The sequence below is a fragment of the Falco peregrinus genome, chromosome 8, assembly GCF_023634155.1.
Source record: "Falco peregrinus isolate bFalPer1 chromosome 8, bFalPer1.pri, whole genome shotgun sequence".
Classification (NCBI taxonomy): domain Eukaryota; kingdom Metazoa; phylum Chordata; class Aves; order Falconiformes; family Falconidae; genus Falco; species Falco peregrinus.
In genome coordinates, this window is record NC_073728.1 from 15,412,128 (window position 1) to 15,431,942 (window position 19,815).

The 19,815-nt window shown below is 39.8% G+C and overlaps 1 protein-coding gene across 5 annotated transcripts in view; it reads right to left on the reverse strand.

The window, feature by feature from the left end:
- Positions 1 to 19,815, reverse strand: part of PARD3B (par-3 family cell polarity regulator beta) — a 413,399-nt gene that overhangs the window by 78,681 nt on the left and 314,903 nt on the right. For 4 of the 5 annotated variants that reach the window (XM_055812187.1, XM_055812185.1, XM_055812186.1 and 1 more), the window contains one exon: positions 3,225 to 3,521. In XM_055812187.1, the coding sequence (XP_055668162.1) occupies positions 3,225 to 3,521 (297 nt within the window). Of the gene's footprint in view, positions 1 to 3,224; positions 3,522 to 16,097; positions 16,685 to 19,815 lie in introns of those variants that run through there. The other variant, XM_055812188.1, reaches the window with a different exon arrangement.

The window sequence follows — 19,815 nt, forward strand, 5'->3', positions numbered from 1 at the left end:
TTCAGCAAAATATACACAAAAAATTACATCTATTTCACTGAATATAGTCATATTCAGAATGAAAATCAACAATTGTGAAGCAGTGCAGAAGAACGTTACAGAACGGTTACAAATAAAACACAAAGCATGCCTGCGCCCCCCCCCCCCCCCCCCCCCCGCCAAAATCCAAATCAGAAAACCCCTGAGATGCCAGATGCAAGCATGTAGGTAAAGGAGACGTTAGTATGAAAAGAGCAATGTGAAGCAGGTCTGTGTGAGCCCTGAGGAGCAGTGCTTGGAGGCAGCAAACATACTTCATAATGATTAAAGCAACAGACTTCATACATGTGCAGCCTATGGCCTTTCGGCATACTGAGGGAGATCTCAGTTTAAACTGCAAATCTACCGAGAAGAATGAACAAGGAACACTCAGTGGATTCTGGTGATCAGAAAAGGGAAGGTATGTGTGCACAAATTGTGAACAGCACTAACCTTCTTACTTTACAAGTGGCCTCCAAATTTTAGAAGGCATTAATAATTGTTAATACATTCTTCTCCAAAAATAAAATAAAATAAAAATAAAAATAAACTTCTTGTTTCAAATGATAAGTTTAAATTTTCTACCATAATGACACATAACTGGAATTCCAGACTGAAACGAAATCATCTGTTCTCTCTGTGTTCAAACCCCCCTTCCACCCCAAACCCCATTTACTCTAGTTGCTGATCAAGTCTCCACACACTATATTACAAGTTGAAAGTCAGAGGTGGGAGAAAAAGCCATCCATCTAAAGTAAAATTAATAGCAAAACTTTTGAGAGCGAGCATGCATGCGTTAGCAAGACAGAGGCATGAGCTATTACATGACAAATGTGTTGATAAATGTTCAGCCCTGCAAACACAAAATAACTTCGGTTCAGCTAATAAGCATCCATTATAGCCCCTTCCCATCATTTTGAGGCAGACAAGGTAGTTTTCATACTTGACCCTTGAAAGCAGATTTGTTTTTGTAATTAACATGTTATCCAGGGATTTTTCTTTCCACATCTCTTTCTGTGCTAAAGGGAGACTATTGAAAGGAGAAAGATTTCCTTGCCTGAAGTTGCCACTATATTCAGCAACTGCTGGCTGAGACCTCATGACCCACTGCGTAAGTTCATATAAAATTATTCACATTTGGCACATTTCTGCTAGCGAATAACAACAACCTTCTTGTCTCTGAGATAAAGGCAAGAAAGATTTTAAAAAAGAACAAAGGCAGCCTAATAAGGATCCCACGTTTCCTATTTTTTCCTAATCTGGTTAAAAACCCTCTACAAGCCTGAGAAATTCAACAAAGCAAAGTTGTTGTGGACTGTTTGTCTTTCAGTACAGAATCAACACAGATGGAACAGCCTCTCAGCGTGACTTCTGATCAGGGCCTCAGATATGAGGTAACTTTTCTCCAGTGTTAGATATTCTGGCTTTAGTTTTTCACCGGGTTATCATGCTATCATGCAATTACAGCTAAATCCACACTAAAATCCAGGATCCCAACACCGAATCCAAACCTGGTTGGGACTTGAATCTTGTCCACATAGCAAGTCAAGAGTTCATTCAGTGTAGTTACAACCACAATACCAGTAATCAAATAAAAGAGGCCAGAGGGAAAGACGAGCATTTCTTTTTGCTGCATGGAAAAACAATGTATAGACCACACTTCAACAATGATGACATTTTTAAAATGTAAAGCTATAAAGTCCTGTTAAATTCTCAAGCAACCTTTATGACAACGTCTCACTCCAATTGAGTTACACCTGTATATATTTATATTTGAAAAAATACATGAACCTGGATTTAGACTCCCTCCCACTAGGAATTCTCAGATCTTGCTCTATTGAGTGAACTCAACTTCTGATCCCTTTGCTATACAAATGATCATACAACTTCGGTGACAATTCCCTCAAGACTTTTATAGTAAAGCAAAACCTGTTAGATGGCCGAAAAGCTGCAGTCACTACCTCTTATTTCACCCTTTTCACCTTTACGAAGTAGGAGAAGAGTTAATAATATGAAGAAAAAAATTAGCCATGTCATTATGTTTGGAAAGATCTCTACCACACTGTATTTAGATGAAACTGAGAGATACTTAGCCCATTCCCTGCTACAAACTCAGATTTATGTCAGAAGTGTTTTATTACTATTTATATCAATGACTCTGTAGATGCTTTTAAAGTACTATGATGCCACAAACTGAAAACACTCCCATATCTGTGTTCAGGTATTTCTCCAACATTAACAAGTGTGTTATCACATAGCACAGTTTGAGGCTATGGGGAGACACTACAGGTTGTAATACAAACTCAAGCGTGAACAGTTCCTCAAGTCCACGTCTTACTTTGTCAGCTTTTCTTTTCACGTAGACTTGTGTATCTTGCCGACCCATTCACACATTGGTTTGAAAAAACCCAACATCAATATATTAACGCCATGATAATAATGAAGTCTTACATTCTTTTAGCCCCAAATTCCAGAAGCAACCAGTTTTAAAATCATCATAATGGCGGGTACATCATCAACTCAAAAGAATTTCTGTTTTCTTTTTAACGCGGGGAAAAACGTGACCATTTTTCTTCAATGTTATCAACCTGGAAGCTTGACAGTAAGGGTTAAAAATTGCTCTTTCCTTCCCACTTGGTTATTGGAAAGGCTGAGAAAGGCAATCAGTCTTGTGAAGCCACACTTCACAGTCTGCATAAAAATACCATGATTCCCAGTCCTCTCCCCAACCTAATTGAAAGTGTGTAATATCACACAGCTGGGGAAAACGGAACCATAAATATATGCAATATATCATGCTATCATACAAAACCTGTTACTAATAGACACTTGATGATCAGCAGGATCGAAAGAGATCTGAAAACTGAGATTATTTTTGCTGCAGGGTAAGAACTTTTCCCGACTGAAAAAAGAAAAAGCACTTTCTCAGCAGTGCAGGAATTGGACTCGAGTCAGTTCATTCATTCTGTTTGTGAAATATGGACTTTCCTTTTAATGATTTCTGTTTGACTGCTGCCTTGCTCAAATGCTTTGGGGGTACTGCTGCAGCAAATCATGTTTTTCGTTAAGAGGAAATCCATGGCTTTGTAGTCGGTAAAGACAGGGGTTTGGAGTATCTGATCAGCCACCCCCTCCTCCTCCAGCCCCAGGCTCCCTCCCCACCCCACCAAGCTATCACTGTTTGTAATGCCAAGTGGCAACGTTACCTGTCACCTGGAGTCTGTGGGTAGTGCTGCTTGTTTATTTTTGCATACAGTCCTTCCAAGTGCTCCCTCTCCATTGGTGCGGAAGAAGAATCATGTGGATATACAAAGGTTTCTGCTACTGCTGGTGATGATGGCCTGTAGATGCTTGCTGCAGGATAAATCTCTCGGAAGTGGTTTACTCTGGCGTAATTTGGATCCACCTCATCATCATCAATGTCAGGTCCTCCAGGACCAGTAGAATAATCACTCAGGCCTCTCAGCTGCTTTTGCCGTAACTCTTGATGCTTTGCACCAATCCTAACAATGAAAAAGAAAAAAGGAATATACAGTTGGATATGCTTCAACAGCAACCACAGACACTGATTCATCACACAAATTTGGAGCACCAACCCCGAAACCCAACTGTTCAGACAGATCTTCCAGTACACTGTGAAACTGATGCCAGATAAAACAAAATTGTGCATGCAGCGAGTTTGTTCTTCATCTCTGGCAATCACCTTTATAACCAAGGATGGTCATCATTCTGATGAAAAAAAATTAATGCTGAATATAGTGTGGCTTTTCACAAGTATGCATGTGCATGTGTGAACACATACAGTTTTAATTCTACACCTACCCTCCACACTGCAGTTAATATACCTAACTCAATCCGAAACTTTTTATCTAAATTAGCCAGTAAAATTGGTACTGTCCCTTGGTCACTTGACCCACCTAGATTCTCCTAAATACATTAACTTGTGAAAAGTGGATTAAATGTGAACATAAATGGAGAGATGGCACAGTTGTCTCAAATCAAAGGTCCACAATCAATTTGCTGAAGATTTAATTTATTTTTATTTATTTTGGCTACGTAAATGTGGAAATCGCACCTTATTATATAGGGGATAGGGACAAAGTAAAACAGCAAAGAAATTAATAGAAACCTGACAGAGATGAATTGGTACATATAAGTGAATTAAAGACAATTACTGGCAGTACTCCACTGTGATAAAGGCTTAAGTGGTATTACAAAATGCTGCTGCTAATCAGGGCCATCGTGTAATCTCTTTGGAATAGTAAAACATATTCAGGTAAATTTCAACCTCAGCTGATATTCAATGATTCAACATTCATGCTGGAGAAAAAAAACCAACCCTATAGCAAGGCTCTGTGAGCATGCAACTTCTGTTAAGTGCTCAGCTATCCTTCAACACAGTATAATTAAATGCAGTGAGATGGATCTGGCAGAATGCTGACCACAGTATGTAATAAATATCATTTACAGAAAATAATGGAGCATGGAGGAAGAAACAAAGAACAGAAGACAGATACAGAGATGCAGTGCCTGACAGAAGTCGTCAACATTTGCTGTTGACTGTATCTGAAGCACAGCAGCAGCGTAGAAAGGACAGTATATTTTGTACCATAGGAGAGTAAGTAAAAAAGGGTCTAGCAGACTTGGTTACCCCAATGAAACATAGTGGCCTCAGAACTCTGCACAGTGAAAAATGAAGATGTTCTAGAGAAAGTCTAAAAGGCATGGAGAAAGTGATTCCCTAGAGAATTAAATGAGCACATTGGGAGCTTCCAGTCTGACAGACAGGAGCTATTAAGTGCAGAATGGGATTCATACCATTTATTTTGTTTCATTAGAATTGTATCATCAAAATAAATGCTAATACTTCTCAAATAATTTGCAGTTAAAGAGGTTCACAAATAAGTCTAATGAGAACAACATGCCTTTCTACACATATACTGGAGTACCTCAATGTGTATCACATGCTTTCCAGTTACACCTCTCCATTAACCATGCTAGGACATATCTAGGGGTGATGCTAGTTTTTAAACACTGAAAATGTAGTCATACTTTACAACGGGATGAGCCTGAGCCTGCATATGTCACAGCCCTTGACAGCTGGGGGGTGTGTGTGTGTGTGATCACTATCCACTCTGCCTTCCCTCAGGGAAGCAGATGACCTTTCTCCTCTAGTATTTGAGTACTGTGTGCCCCACAAGTACTGTGTGCAGTTTTGGGTCCCTCAATATAAGGAGGACATCAAAGTATTAGAGCATGTCCAGAGCTGGATGACACGACGGTGAAAGGCCTTGAAGGCAAGACTTAGGAGGAGCAGCTGGTTTGTTCAGCTTGGAGAAGGTCAGGGGGGTGACCTCATTGCAGTCAAGGGGTCTGGGTGTTGGCCATGGAGGGTGAGGTGCTGATCTCCTCTCTCTGGTGACCAGTGATGGGACACGAGCAAATGGAATGAAGCTGCATCTGGGTAAGTTCAGACTGGACATCAGCAAAAGCTTCTTCACAGAAAGGGTGGTTGGTCACTTCAACAGGCTCCCCAGGGAAGTGGTCATGACATCAAGCCTGTCAGGGATCAAGGAGCAACTGCATGATACTCTTAGTCATATGGTGTAGTTCTAGGTAGTCCTGAAAGGAACAGGGAGTTGGACTTGATGATACTTATGGGTCCCTTCCAACCTGAGATATTCCATGAAATATTTCACTATAAAGACCATGTAAGAGAACAGTATCTTCCTAATACACCATTCCTACTTTTCCTAAAGTTTCTGATCCCAGCCCCTTCGCTAATCTTCTTTAATTTTTCTTAAGATATAATTAAAAACACTCACAAAGCCTTACTACAGTAGTTCTTGGAGATGAAAGAATCGTAAGAAATAAGCTACGGTCTGTCTACATCTTTAACAGCTCTCAGGTTTCTACACTGAGGCTTCCTAACGATTCCTAAGAATTTCTCCTTTTTTCTTCTCAGAGCTTCTCTTTCCTGTACGATCACGTCTTCCTCCCATAACCTTCACTCCACTTCTCTTTTGCTGCAGGTTTTCATGCACACACACTCCCTATTTGTATTGAAATGGTTGCCTGGGGTCAGGATGAGCGCTATCCTCAAGTGCAACCTCACCCAGGGTAAGGCAGCGTCTTGAAGAAGTTGCAGACTTCAAAATGAGCCTTTGATTCTGCGCAATTCTGACTCTATCCACAAGGGAGATTTTATTGGAGACTGTTATGGAGGGCATAGCCTCGTGTCAATACATGGTAAATTCAATTAGTAAAGCACATACCCTCTCATTTTACTGCTGATGGCCCTGGCTTAGCTGGCTGATGGCTTGTCAGGACAGCAAGAGTTTAATGGCATTTGCAGAACAACAGGACATACAACTTTTATTCTTTGTAAAACTAACGGTGACACTGGTACTGTCCTTGGTAAAAGTCATGCTTTTCTTCATAAAGCAATGGACAATGGCATGGGGAGAATGTCAACACTGAGGAGCTGTGTATGAAATCAGAAACTAAAAGCAGTGGTCAGCATGCATTTCTATCTAAACCACAAACTACCGTTAGCACATGAGTACTAATTAAGAGAGCAGCTGGAAGTGTGCAAAGCCATTCCAAGGGTTTGTGAATAAAGATAAAAGGGAGATTATGCAGCCAGGAGTGGTGGAGGGAGCCCATGTCCCTGAGTGAAACACCATGTTCATCATTCACATAAAGGAATTTGGGGTAAAGTTATGTCTTGGTCCATTCATATAAAACCCAGCCTTTTCAGGTAGCTCATCATCTGAGAGCACTCATCACTACAAGCATGGGGTGGATTTCCATTGCAAATAAGGCATCAGACATCAATGAAGCAGGAAGGGAGGTCTACGCTGCTGTTCTCCATCTTTTATACATACAGGCACTTCAAGAGAAACCCCCTTGCAGGAGGATTAATATTTTACATGTCCCACATGGGATTATGTCAGAAATGTAAAAAATGAAGGCACTATTTTTTATTTATTTTTTTTTTTTTTAATAAATCACACAAATAACTGTTAGCTCCTGCACCCAATAACTGTCAGCCTGGCAGTAGTCCTTGCCTCTGATCACCCTGCTCTTCTACTAAAATGCATAAAGCACTTTGAGATTGTTGCTGTCTTCCAGATTAACTCTTAAAAACCTGGGAATATGGAGGGCTTCTCCCTCAATTAGTGACCAAAAAAGCCTAAACACAGATTTCAGTGCAGGAATATATCGTATGAGGTACAAGCTTCATAGCAGACACAGCTCCACGTGGGACGATACAGGCAGAAAAATGGGAGGACACTGCATTTCAAGGAATCACATATCAGTGCACAAGGCACAGCGCACAGTCCCAAGAAGGGTCACAGCAGTTTCTCAGAAAATGATGAGCCATAATGTTCTTTGGACCAATACATCACCTGTCCCCTAGGTATTTAAGACCTATTTGAAAGCAAGAGTAGTGCAGCACAGCAGTATCACGTGACTCTTGCTTTCATGTCTGACAGTGAGAGTAATTTGTCCTGCTATCAATACTGGTATATTCTGCACAGCAAAAGCTGGAATTAGGTCACCATAATTTTCTTTTGTTCCTGTGAATAAGCCTAGTTTCTTCAACTTCTCCTTATGAATGCAGTCTTCAATCACTGCCACTATTATAAGTCAAACCTGCTCAAGAACAATTATTTCCATTCTATATTATACAGACCAGTCAATATGAGGTTATGTGAAATTCTTCACAATCACTGTTTCCTCTTTTCAATACAGCTATTATAATTGCATTAATATTTCTTGTTTCCTTTTCACTCTTCTGCGCAAATCTATGAAATTTCCTCAGTGATCTCTTTTTCATTTCAATCCAAATGTTCAAATATAGGGAAACAATTAGACAGGTGCCTTTTCTTTCTATTTACCTGTCCTTTCATGCCTTCTCTTATGTTTTCCAGCTTTGAACTTTCTACACAATTTTGTAAAGTTTTAAATACCTTGCTGTATTTCAGCATCATGTTTTCACCCAGTTTTAAAGCTGGCTTTTCTATAGCATATCCCAGTGGGTGCCCAGTAATTCTACACTAAGGTACAAAAAAAATGAATGTGCTGTTCCTTCCATCACTCCTATAATGCTCTGCCGACCATGCTAAGCAGGCTACTTCTGCTATATCCCACTCTCGCTGTTTATCCTTTCTGCACCTCCCTCTGCATATCTCCCTATCTAAAATAGCGGTATCTACTCCCCATCACAAAAAACCCCACCAAACAGAAAACCAACAGAACTTCCAAATCAACACAACTATCATAGCGACCAGCTTACTGAACAATTACTACAAGATTGCCCCAAACTCACAGTGCAGGATGGGTCTGGTTAAACAACTGGTGCAAATTTGTGACAAAAAGATAAAATGTCACTCAGCACCACGATGCTGGCAGTGAAATCAGATATGAGGAGAGGCACAGGTCACCATGTGAACAGTTTAGTGTAGCGCTAAAGTTTCTACAAACTTCCTGATGAGGAAAAGGGATAAGAAAAACTCATACAGAATGAAGGGAAGTGAGATATATTTCCTTTTGGGTATCCCATATCAATTCTGCTTGCTCTCTTCCGCCACCTGAACATCATGCTCTTCAGTTAAATCACTACACGACAACTACATGAACTTCCCTTAGCTGTGTTTCTGTAAAAACACAACCTTTGCACACAAGCAGCCAGAAGTGCTGTATCAAGCAATGCCCTTTTTTTTCCTCCTGTGACCCATCGTTTTCCTCAATAGCATTCAAACATGTATCCTATTCTAATCTTTTCTGTTGCTTTGAACACCCACTAGCTATCACTAGAACTTTTCTCTACAACAAATATTTTCAGGGGAAAAAAAAAAGTTTGATAAAATACATAACCTCAATAGAATTATAGGTAACATTTCTAAAACATATTGTATCCTATTTGTAGAAGTCAAATGAAGACAGGTCCTATATACTTGTGGAACTGGGACATGGTATTTTGAAAATGTCTTTCTACACCTCACATGCTGTTCAGTAGCATAACCCCAGAGCTATAAATCAAGGAAACACTCTCATTTATCCTTCAAACAATCTTCCTATCTGACATCCACACAAATCATATATGGTGATTTCTCATGTACTAACACATGAAAAGATGCATAAGCCTAGAGTGCAGCAGCCATAAAGGGTTAAACAGCCCAAACAGCTCCTTCCAGCTGCAGCTCAGACACATGATTGAGTTACTGTGGCTTAACAAGTTATTGTGTTTCTGCTGAGCTACTGTCAATGACCACATATGTATTCGCCGCCTGTGACAAACACAATGTAAAACGTTTTAGCCTGACATCAGTGACAGAGATACTGACAGGCAAAAGCTGGATTAAAGACTGCAGCGTACACACAGTGAGGCAGCTGCAGGAAAGGATAAGGACCACCTCAAGAAAACTCCAGAAGAGCTGAGCAGAAGTGACTTTTGGAGCAGACCCAGAAATGCTTTTGGGAATGGAATGAAGAGGCTAGGAAAAGCTCTAAGAGATACTCATCTCTTGGCCCACCAGACAGAAGCTGGGTGGATGGATGCTGAAGCTTCTAAAAGCAGTGCTCTAAGCCTCTGTGGAAATAAAAATACAGGACTTAATGTTACCAGCACAGCAGCCCAAAGGCAGCCAGGGTCATTAAAAGCCATGGAACCCAAAGACTGCCTTCAACAGGGAACAAACAGCAAGATGCTGGATGCAGCCCAGCCTGCAGTTCTGAAGGCCCAGCAGCAACCCTAGCTCAAAAGGAGCTTTGCACAGTAAGTCACAGCCTAACAAGCTGTCACCTTGGATCAGGACAAAACTCAATGCATCACGTCCTTCTGCCTCTGCCACCCCCAAGTGAGGGACAAGGCGCCTGCTGCCCAACATGAGACATGAGAAGCAATTCAGTGGCACAAACAGTTGGCGGATCTGGCCACAGCACAAAGCTGCAGGTGGCAAGCTCAGCCCAGGAGAGACCATGGGCTCTCTTACTTGGAGAGCTGCAAGGCTGCACTTCACGTCAGAGCAGTTTTGAATGGGGAAAACTGACCCTAACAGGCACACAACAAAAAAGCACAATCTTCCCCGAGGTGTGTGAGCACCTCCTCCCTTGCATGCCCCATGAGTTCTGGGTCATGCTGTTTCTTCTGACTTTCCAGAGAAAAGTGTAGAAGTGATGCAACATTTTTTTATTTCCATGCACTGACTGAGTGCTTAGTACTGAGCAGAGCACAAAGAATTACATGGTTTGAGCCCCAAGGTGCTTATATAAGTAGTCAAACACAGGACAGAAAATGCAGTTGCTGACCAAAACAGCGTATTTCACAGCAGGATCTTGTTTGTATCAGATGAATACAGCAACATTTCTTGTACGCTGGATTAAAAGCAATGGACTTTGTGGAAGTGCAAACAGATACATGAATGAGCAAGGTGCTGGCTAAGTCAATGAAAGATGTTCTCAGGGAAGAAGTACAAACAATAAGCAAAGACAAAATGTGTTACAGAAACATGGCCATGGGTCTTTTAGGATAATGTCTATTCTGTTCACAGTAAGAGGAGCGGAATAAGAGCAGGTAAGTGAACATGTGTACGATCAGTTTGAGGTATACCTAGACCTCAAAAAAGGACCCAGTCCTTCAAGTCTTTTGAGATCACTGAGATGCTAAACATTCTTCCACTCATTTGGTTGTTCCTTGAGAACAGCAGAATAAAACCTGCTGCACTGTTTTCTTCCCCTGCTCATGTGACTCTTCCCAAGATCTACATACTCAATTTACATCTGATTTAATATCTTAATACTTCAACTGTGATTTTACATTACATTTCTGCTTTTGTCTCTCATTTACCTAATTCATACATATATTGAGTAATGGGTTGTCTAGAGCAAAGTAGCCTATTTCTGCAGGAGGTCACTTAGATTTCCATTGGGTTTAATGTTTTAATTCCTTTCTAGCTGCTAGCAAAATATATTTTGGTAACTAAAATCTTGTATTTTCATTCATTTACATAATAGTGGACAGAATACATCCTGCTTTCAGATATTTGTAAGTCATAATCACTGATGGGAATGGGTATATTTCACTTGAATATCTGAGGAGATAATTTCAGTGCAGTGCTTTTAATTTTTTTTTATTTCATAATCATTTTTCAGACAGACACAGTCTATAATGACATTAACAATCTTATTCAAACCTGCATCTTTTATCAGGAAAAGAGTAATTCATATTTTTTCAGCCATCATCTAGGAAAGCTCCAGAGGCAGGCAAGTCTCATAGTTAAATAAAATAAAAATCCACCTCTTTCCAGTAAATTGAGGACATCTGATATGGACTCATCAAGACTCAAACAATATCTAATTTAGTATTATCTTTCAGGGTATTCTACTGGAGGCATATTTGTCAAAAACATCTTCTTCGTAAGCTATGCAAGTGTTTCTTCATTCCAGCTCATTCTATTGTGCTAGACTGAACATCTTCCCCCCCATAATTAGTATCTGTAATTGTAAACAAGAGCAGAAACAGTCTTGGAAATAAAAAAAGGCAAGCCACAAAATTCAAGGGAGTAAGAGACTGTAACTCAAGCTAAACAAAACAGATCTTATAACAGCATTAACTAGCCCACTGATAAAAAACACCAGGGCTAAATGAAAATAATGCCTGTTCTAGATAACTGCCCCATACCTGTACAATGCTGAAGTGACCAAAGCAGCTGCCTTTGGAGGGCTGTAAGTAAAGAAACAGAAGAAAGAAAAACCTGAGGAGGAGATAAGAGCTACACCGACCTTAAAATTTAAGATTATGACAAATTGAAGATGAAACATAGCCCTTTCATACCACGACATGAAGAGTGTGAGCTTTGGATAGACAAGACTGAGGTCTTAATGTTCTTCCATTTATTTCAGAGGTGACAGGGAGTGATTACCAACTTCCACAGGATCCTGCCCTCCAAAGAAAATCCTAGCTCTAATGAGGTCAGTACATTTCCCCCCACTCTGTGAACTTCAATGGGAACAGGATTTTACCTTTGCTGTTAAATCTGAGAAAGTTCTACTGTCTCTCTTTTGTTCATATTAGTTGTACACCGGGTGAAAAGCAGCAGATTATGGAAAGTCAACTATTGGAAAAGCCAAGTATCTTATATTCTGTCTTCTACAACATTACATAATTTTCTTTACTCACAACTTGCCTGAGTTATTTTTTTAAGTGACAATATCAGAAAAATTGAGGTTAGAACAAACCATCTGAAAGCCACCCTGCTCCATCTCCTGCTGAGAGCAAGGCTGGCTGTGCAGATCAGGTTGCTCAGTCTCCCCTCAACAGGATGTTCCTTGCTTTGTGACAATGTGCATTAAATAGCGGAATCTATCCTAGAATAGTTAAAATTACTTTGGCATTTTTCACCTGAGACATTCTGGTACCTTCAACATCTCCAAGCTCTTCTTGCAAAACGGCCTTGAGTCTGCAAGGACTTTGCAGACCATAGGCAAGCTGCAGGCTTAGTTCTCAACACTGATTTGAAGGAATACTAAGGCTGCTGTAATTTGTACTTTTCTGTTAAAAAGGTAAGTAACATGCTGGGCACATCATACCAGAGTCCTTTTTGCTAACATTAGTTCATTCTGAAACAATCATAAAAAGAGAATAAAAATAACAGAATCTCCTAGAAAGCAATTTAACTGCTTATATTTTAGTCATTGGAAACAAAGTCATGAATGGAAACAATACTAATTGCAGTCAAAGCCAAAGATTCACCTCTCCAACCAAGAAAAAGCAAATTGTTTCAGAGAAGTTCATCAGATAAACTGTGAACAAGCATAAAGTAACTGCAGTATACCTGCAGAAAAACTATAGGGAGGCAGAGACATCAATCTAGGCACTTATTCATTGCCACTGACTGTAGTAAGTATCCGTCAAAACCACTGAGGATCGTAACGCTGTCTTAAGAAAAATACCAGAGACCACTGTAATGACCATGGGAAGACAGAACATCGATTTGACACCTCATGAAAACCCAACATCCACAACCACATGCAGTAATATAGCTCAGAACAGACCCAGGAAGACTGACACCTACTGGGTCCCCAGGGCCTCCTCCTTCAGTGAAGGGGCGTTCTGGGAACCCCTCCTGCATAGATACTCGCAGCTCCACTTAGCTAGTGAGACCTCATGAGTTCGCACAACCGCCTCTGCAGCTGCACAGACATTATGCCTTCATTCGAATGAAACCCTAGCAGTGGAAGGAGAAAGCCTGTCTCTGTGTGATATGATACTCCATGCACTTCTCTTTATTCTACACATACGACATTGAACCTGGAACCTATTGAACAGAATCTCTCTCTTCAAGAACAGGAACAGTTTTTATCTGTTAGTCTGTGATTCACAGGTTGTTTCTAATTAACAGTCCTGGATTAGAAAGCAAAACTCAGCTTTGACTGAGCAGACAAAGCTTTAAGACTTTCACGTATTTTGGCTTAAGAGCATTATGGAGAATTACACATACGGACCGATTTCCTGCCTACCTGCCTATCCCCACAACCTGTATTCTCATTTTTCTCCCGTAGGTAAGGGAGTCTGAGAATAGGAATTCTGTGCTGTGGCACTACTTCAAAGCAATGCCAAAGATTCATGATAGACTTTCATAACTCACATATGGAAGGGCAAGGAATGAAATGCAGCTTCCAAATCATTCTTATGCCCTTATTGATTCTGGGGTAGGCAAGAGCTGACCTACATTCAGTACTGCATCGAAGAAATCCCCAGGCCAGGTTAGTCTGTATCCTAGAAAGCACTTCATTACCCAGGCTGGCAAGTACGCTGGCCAGTTACACTGTATTAGTTTTGTCTGTAAAAGTTTCTGAGAGCAGTTATTTCTGTTTTACCATGTCATTTTACAAAAACATCAAGTAATAAAGCTCTGATATATTACAGGAAATAACCACACACTGCAATGCCCATCAAGAAAGAGCCAGGCCACTGCCCCTGAGCCGCTCTGAGGTGGGCGGGTGGCACAGCTTGTGAAAACTGGTTTCCAGAGCAAAGTGAAACCAGTGTCTCAGTGAAGGGCAAACCAAGAATGCTAAATGGCTTGGAGAAGAATTTAGGTGCTTAAATTCAGAGGGCACAGCTATGGCACCTGTAAAAGTGCTACTTCCATCAGTCTCTGTAACCTGGAGCAGTACTGCAACAGTTAAAGAAAAAAGGCCAATTCCGTGTGCCATTCTGTTATCCTGAGTTCTTAATGTTCTTGAACCTGGACAATCTGGGATCAACTCTCAGCCAATGCTGTCTTAAAAATGTCCTCCAGCAGTGGATTAACCACATGAAGCAGCTCAAAAATTGCTATTTGGTTCTAAATGGCACATCACAACCTGTGAAAGGTAGGTGAGACCCATCCACCTCAGCTACTCATAACCAAACATCAGTCTCTCAGTGTTCCATGGTAGGTTTTTATTACACGTTCTGGTATGCAGAGCAGCAGCAGATCTAAAATGAGAATCACTCAGAATCAACAGGTTGGGATTAATCTGTCCTCCTGTCCAGTGCAAGTGCTGCCACAGTAATAAACAGATATCTGATAACTTCATACTGTCAGCACAAAATGAAACTATGACCTTGACCTGTGCAACACCATCCAGTAATTTTTTCATAACTTCAACATACCATACTACACAGCTATGATCTAATAAGAATCTAAAAGTAATTAACTGGAATTTTTGAAAACTGAAGCCTTAATCAAATATGTATTCTTATCAGGGTTGCAAGCCAGCAATAAATTGGGACATTTAAAAAACTGGGATCCAATCCAATCTGTGATCTGATCAGGGTTCAATGGTTATAATAAATTGGGAGTATTAAAACTGGGATCACATCCAACACTTTATTTTGTCTAAACCACAGGACCTAGCTGTGCTGCAAAGTCAGGAATACTCAATGAACAGACATACCATGTTAGATTAACCCTTAATAAATAATGATGCATAAGCTCAGGAGTCCCAAAAACATGTGGTTTAGCACAGCACTTAATGGTGAGAAGAGCAATTACCAACATTTTACCAGAGATCAATATGAGCTATAAACAGCCATAATAATGCTTTTAGATTTGGCAAGTGGATAACACAGGCACAAAAGCTACACGGAGTCAGCAACAATGTGTGTGTGCGTGTATGAGTGTGCTCTAAGACGTACTATGGAATTAAAAAAAAAATATTTTGATTTTTGTAGCAGTCTGAACTTCAACTTTTGATTCAAAACAATTTAACTTTTCTACCATACTGCCATGCATGCAGCTACTCCTGTTTTCATTTTGATTTCCAGTAACATACAAATTGTTTGTAATTAAATATAATGAAACAAATGTTGATAGAAATGGAATGAAGTTTCACTCAAAAGTATTCTCTCATACACAAGCGGTCTCTAAATGTTTTTATTTCTGTAAAGACGCACTCCCTTAGTACAGGGATCTTGCAGCTGCAAAATTAAACCTCTGTTCGCCAAATATCAAAAACATATGTATTGATTTTCTAACTATGGGAACAGGCAACAAGCATCAGAACTGATAGGACAAGAGAGAAGTGCTCTTCAGTTGCTGGAAGTTGCCGAAAAGCAAAGGAAATAACAAGTCTTTAATATAAAAATGGACCCCATGTAATTTTACCCAAATTTGAGATTCAATGTAACTTAAGCATTCATTTCAGATGTTCAGAAAGCAAGGGCCAGATGTTCCTTCTGCTTCTCTAACGCTCGAAAACTTTATACTATTAAAAAAAAAATACCCTCAATTAATTCCAACAAGGACTACAAAACAAAGATTGTTTTTACAAAACAACAGACGACTCCTATGAACTAGTGCAGAGTAGTATTTTTGAGACAGAGTACCTCCTTGTACACCAAATCATATGCTACTTTTAAAAAACAGCCTATTTTTAACAAGGCACTACATTTTGTGAAATTTTATTCTAACATCAAGCAAATCTTCAACTCTGCTAGAAGAGAGACTTTGGTCTCAGCAGGAATATTCCAGTAAAATAATCCTAAACAAACAGGAAAAAATAGTTTTCTTTCAATTGATAGTCATTTTATTTGCATTTGAAAGGCAAACAAATTATTACGTGTAAAACTCAAGTGCCTAATATATTTATCCTGTTTGTTTTACAATGATTTTCCAATGTTAGAAAATTAAAAGGCAACCCCAAATGAGTGGGAAAAAGATGGAGGAAGGGAGGAAGAAAAATCTTGTTTTGAGGGAACAAAAAGAGAGGATCTCTTCCAGTATTTAATAACGTAGCGAACATCTTGTTGTTAAGATGATAAATTCTAAGTAATTTACACAGAACACACTAAAAATACAGATTTGAGTCATCTTGATCAAAATAAACCTCAGACGTAGCACTTGCTTTTTCCTTTTATGGGCAGATTCTAGACCTTTGGAGCACATGCTTTATTACAGCCAAACTCTTTGAAGCATGTGCAAAATAATGAGTTTATTTAAAATAGGGCGTCAGTCCAATGAACCACTTGACTTGTGTCAGGAAGTACAAACCACCACCTCAGAGAACTGTATCACCACATATAAGTCAGTCCTCCTGAACTATCCGTGTCATCAGCTTCTGGTTTTCTCCAGTCAAGTTTCAGTGACGTTGTGTCACGGCACAAGGAAAGCTAAGGGAGGCAGGGGGAGAAGGAGGAAACAGTGAAATTCAGAGGAGGTGCTGAATTCACATTCAATTGGACACAGCTAAGGCTATTACTAAAGAAGGAATGCCTAACATCCTAAGTTCCTGTTAACCACTTGACGCTTGTGGAAGTAGTAGTCATATAATAAAGTACTGGCTTTGAAAAGAAAGGAGGCCTGGGGCTAAGGTCTGGAACAAATTCCTAGCCTGACAGGGACTTTTTAGGAACCTGGACAAGCAGCTGCACTGCCTGCATGTCAGATTCCCACCCACAGGATGCATTTTTTTTCCCTCCCAGATTTTCTCTCTTCTACCTCAATTGTAAGTGCTTGGGGTCAGGCCCAAGCTTCCCTAACAGCAACAAGCACAATGAGACCTTGATCTTGGTGGGAATACAAGCAGGGAAAAAATAATGATGTCAGCATTTCAGAGCAGGATGTGGAGCTGCTTCGGAGAACTGCAGCTACAAGGCAGCACAGACAGTTGTACTGAAAACTGAGAATAGGACAATGTGGAATGGAAATAAAAATTACTAAGCTAGAAAACCACGAAATTTATTTTCACTTTTTGAGGCTCAAATCTGAAACTTGGCAGCCCATAAAAGGAGTTGCCAGGCAAATCTATGCCAAGGACCAATGTGCAGGCAAGTCCAATCCTTCTGGGAAGCATCTGCACTACAGAGTGAGTGCTGTATACTCTGTCTGCATACGCCTACTAGCTCTAACACATTCTGGATGTGCCAGACTTGTTGCACACGCACTTTACAATTCCTTCTCTGTGCAAGCAGGAAATCCAGCCTATTCTGAGCATGATGGACTTGCGCTCACGCAGCACACCTACGTAAGATCTGATGTTTCCTGTCAGAGCCAGAGTCACCGAGTTTGTACTGCGCAGCCAACCCATAATTGTGCAGTGAATACATCTGACATTTCTGCACGTCTGTAAATCTTGTCAAAATTTCTGAAAGAAGGCTGCATCTTTTACAGAAAGCCTGTCCTTGCAATTTTGTGAAATATTATTGTACCTATTCAACGCCAGTCAAAAAACTGCAAAACTCCTAGAGATGGCCTACTCCTGTAAACTGGAAATGCACTTCCTACTGAAAAATATTTCTCAGCTGAGATCTTGGAACAGTATACTGGTTTTTGGAGAGCTGCCAAGCATATATTGCATGCAAAACCAACATCTAAAACCATGCAAGGTCCACAGCTGCTAAGATGCTGAAATACACTTGATCATTAATCCTGTCACACCCAGCCCAAAAATCAACTACTCTGACCTCTTCCACTAGCATCCGAAACGGACAGCTCGGCCTCTGAAAAAAACTCTCAGATGAAAAATCACAGTATTTGGTAGAATGACAGATCCTGATATTTAAGAAAACTGAAGTTTAAGCAAAAAAACCTGATTCAAAATTGTAATAATCAGATTGAGGATGTAAATTGAAAATTACTTATACAGCTAATCTTGGAAAGGTAAAATTAGGTGTGTGTTTAAGCTAAGGCTATAAAAGTCAAATGTTAGAAAAGTGATTTGTATCTTGTTCAAGCTGGTAAATACAGGATTTGTTCACAGGTATCAGGGGACAAAACATGCTACATATTTATCAAGTATTCTGTAGTCTGTTCCACTATTACATCCCTAGTAGTTTTAACATACGCTCATTTCACTCTCAGCAAGAACAGCTTTGAAAATACGCCTATGTTCTAGTAAGCTTCAGTGATGCTTGGTTTTATAAATATAAGACCAAGTATGCAGGATTGCAGCTAGTGAAGTCATAGAAGCAGAAGATCTATGGTGTAGATGTGCCACCCAGTTTTCTTTGCCAATATGTGCATTAAGATCTTGGACTTGAATTACGCTACAGAATTACTAAATCTTGGGACAGAGCTATAAAATTTGTCTTTACTGCCTTACTGAGCATCATCACCAGGTGAACAGGCAACAACTAGGCAAAAGGACTGAATTACCTTCAAGTCAAGTAATGTTTCCTTCCACTGATTTTAATCAATTTCCCGAACAGTTCTTATCCACATATGAGAACTAACTTCCTTATATAATTTTCCTCTAGGAAAAATAAAGTCTCTTCTGTTTTATGATCAACTCAAGAAGGGTTCAATAGTCAGCCTGTAGATAGTCTTATGTGGGCAAACATATACAGCCATGCTCTCACTTCATTTAGAAAGTTGAAGCAAATTGCTTGTTTTTACAGCATGTGCTGCATTGCTTTGAAGATAACATAGGGAAAATTTCTTCACTCCTCTTTTTTTTTTTTATTATTTTTACTTTTTGATTTTAATCCCCCAACATATAAGATGTATTACCTGACAAAAAGTATGATATTTCTATTCTTGACTATTATAGAAGAAGAATCAAGTGAGTGAGTTAAAAATATAATCTTGGTTCATCCACTTCTCAACACACCTGCTGTTCTCCATTTCAGTCGCAAACTCTTTCAGGTCAAAACTGACATCATTACTAGAGAAACCTGAATGATGAAGACATTGAGCTGCCAGTTTCTAATGCAGCCTTACCAAGTTACTGTCAATCAGTGATTGTAATTTAAAAAAAAGCATACAACGCTAAGAAATATTAAGAACAATTATCTTGTGTCCAATTGGAACGTTAGACCTCTAGACAGAAGGGTTCATTCCTTGCAGCCTGCCAAAATTTTAGTAAATGACACTGGCCCTTTAACAGATGGGATACATGCTTCTTAGCTTGCCAGGATCCTAATAAAAGACACTGGCTTCTTTAAAATGAAGGACACATACCTCTCAAATTGCCAGTATCCAAATTGGGAGTCAGCAGTTTAAAATAAAGGCACTCATCAATCTGGCAAAATCAAGGGCACGGCATAGAAATTTTAAAACAAATGGTACAAAGTTTCTCCCGACACTACTTAACTTAGATGAACTAAATACTTTAACACTGGCTAAGCATATCCAGTAGCAGCACTGCAGCAACTGGATACCTTACTAGACTTTAAACCAGTAAATGTTAGCAACAGACAGAAGGGTTGGGGTTGTTGGGGTTTGGATTTATTTCTTTTCCCCATCAAACCCATCAGCTACCACTTACATGGCTGACCACACACTACATGGCTCAAGTGAAAGC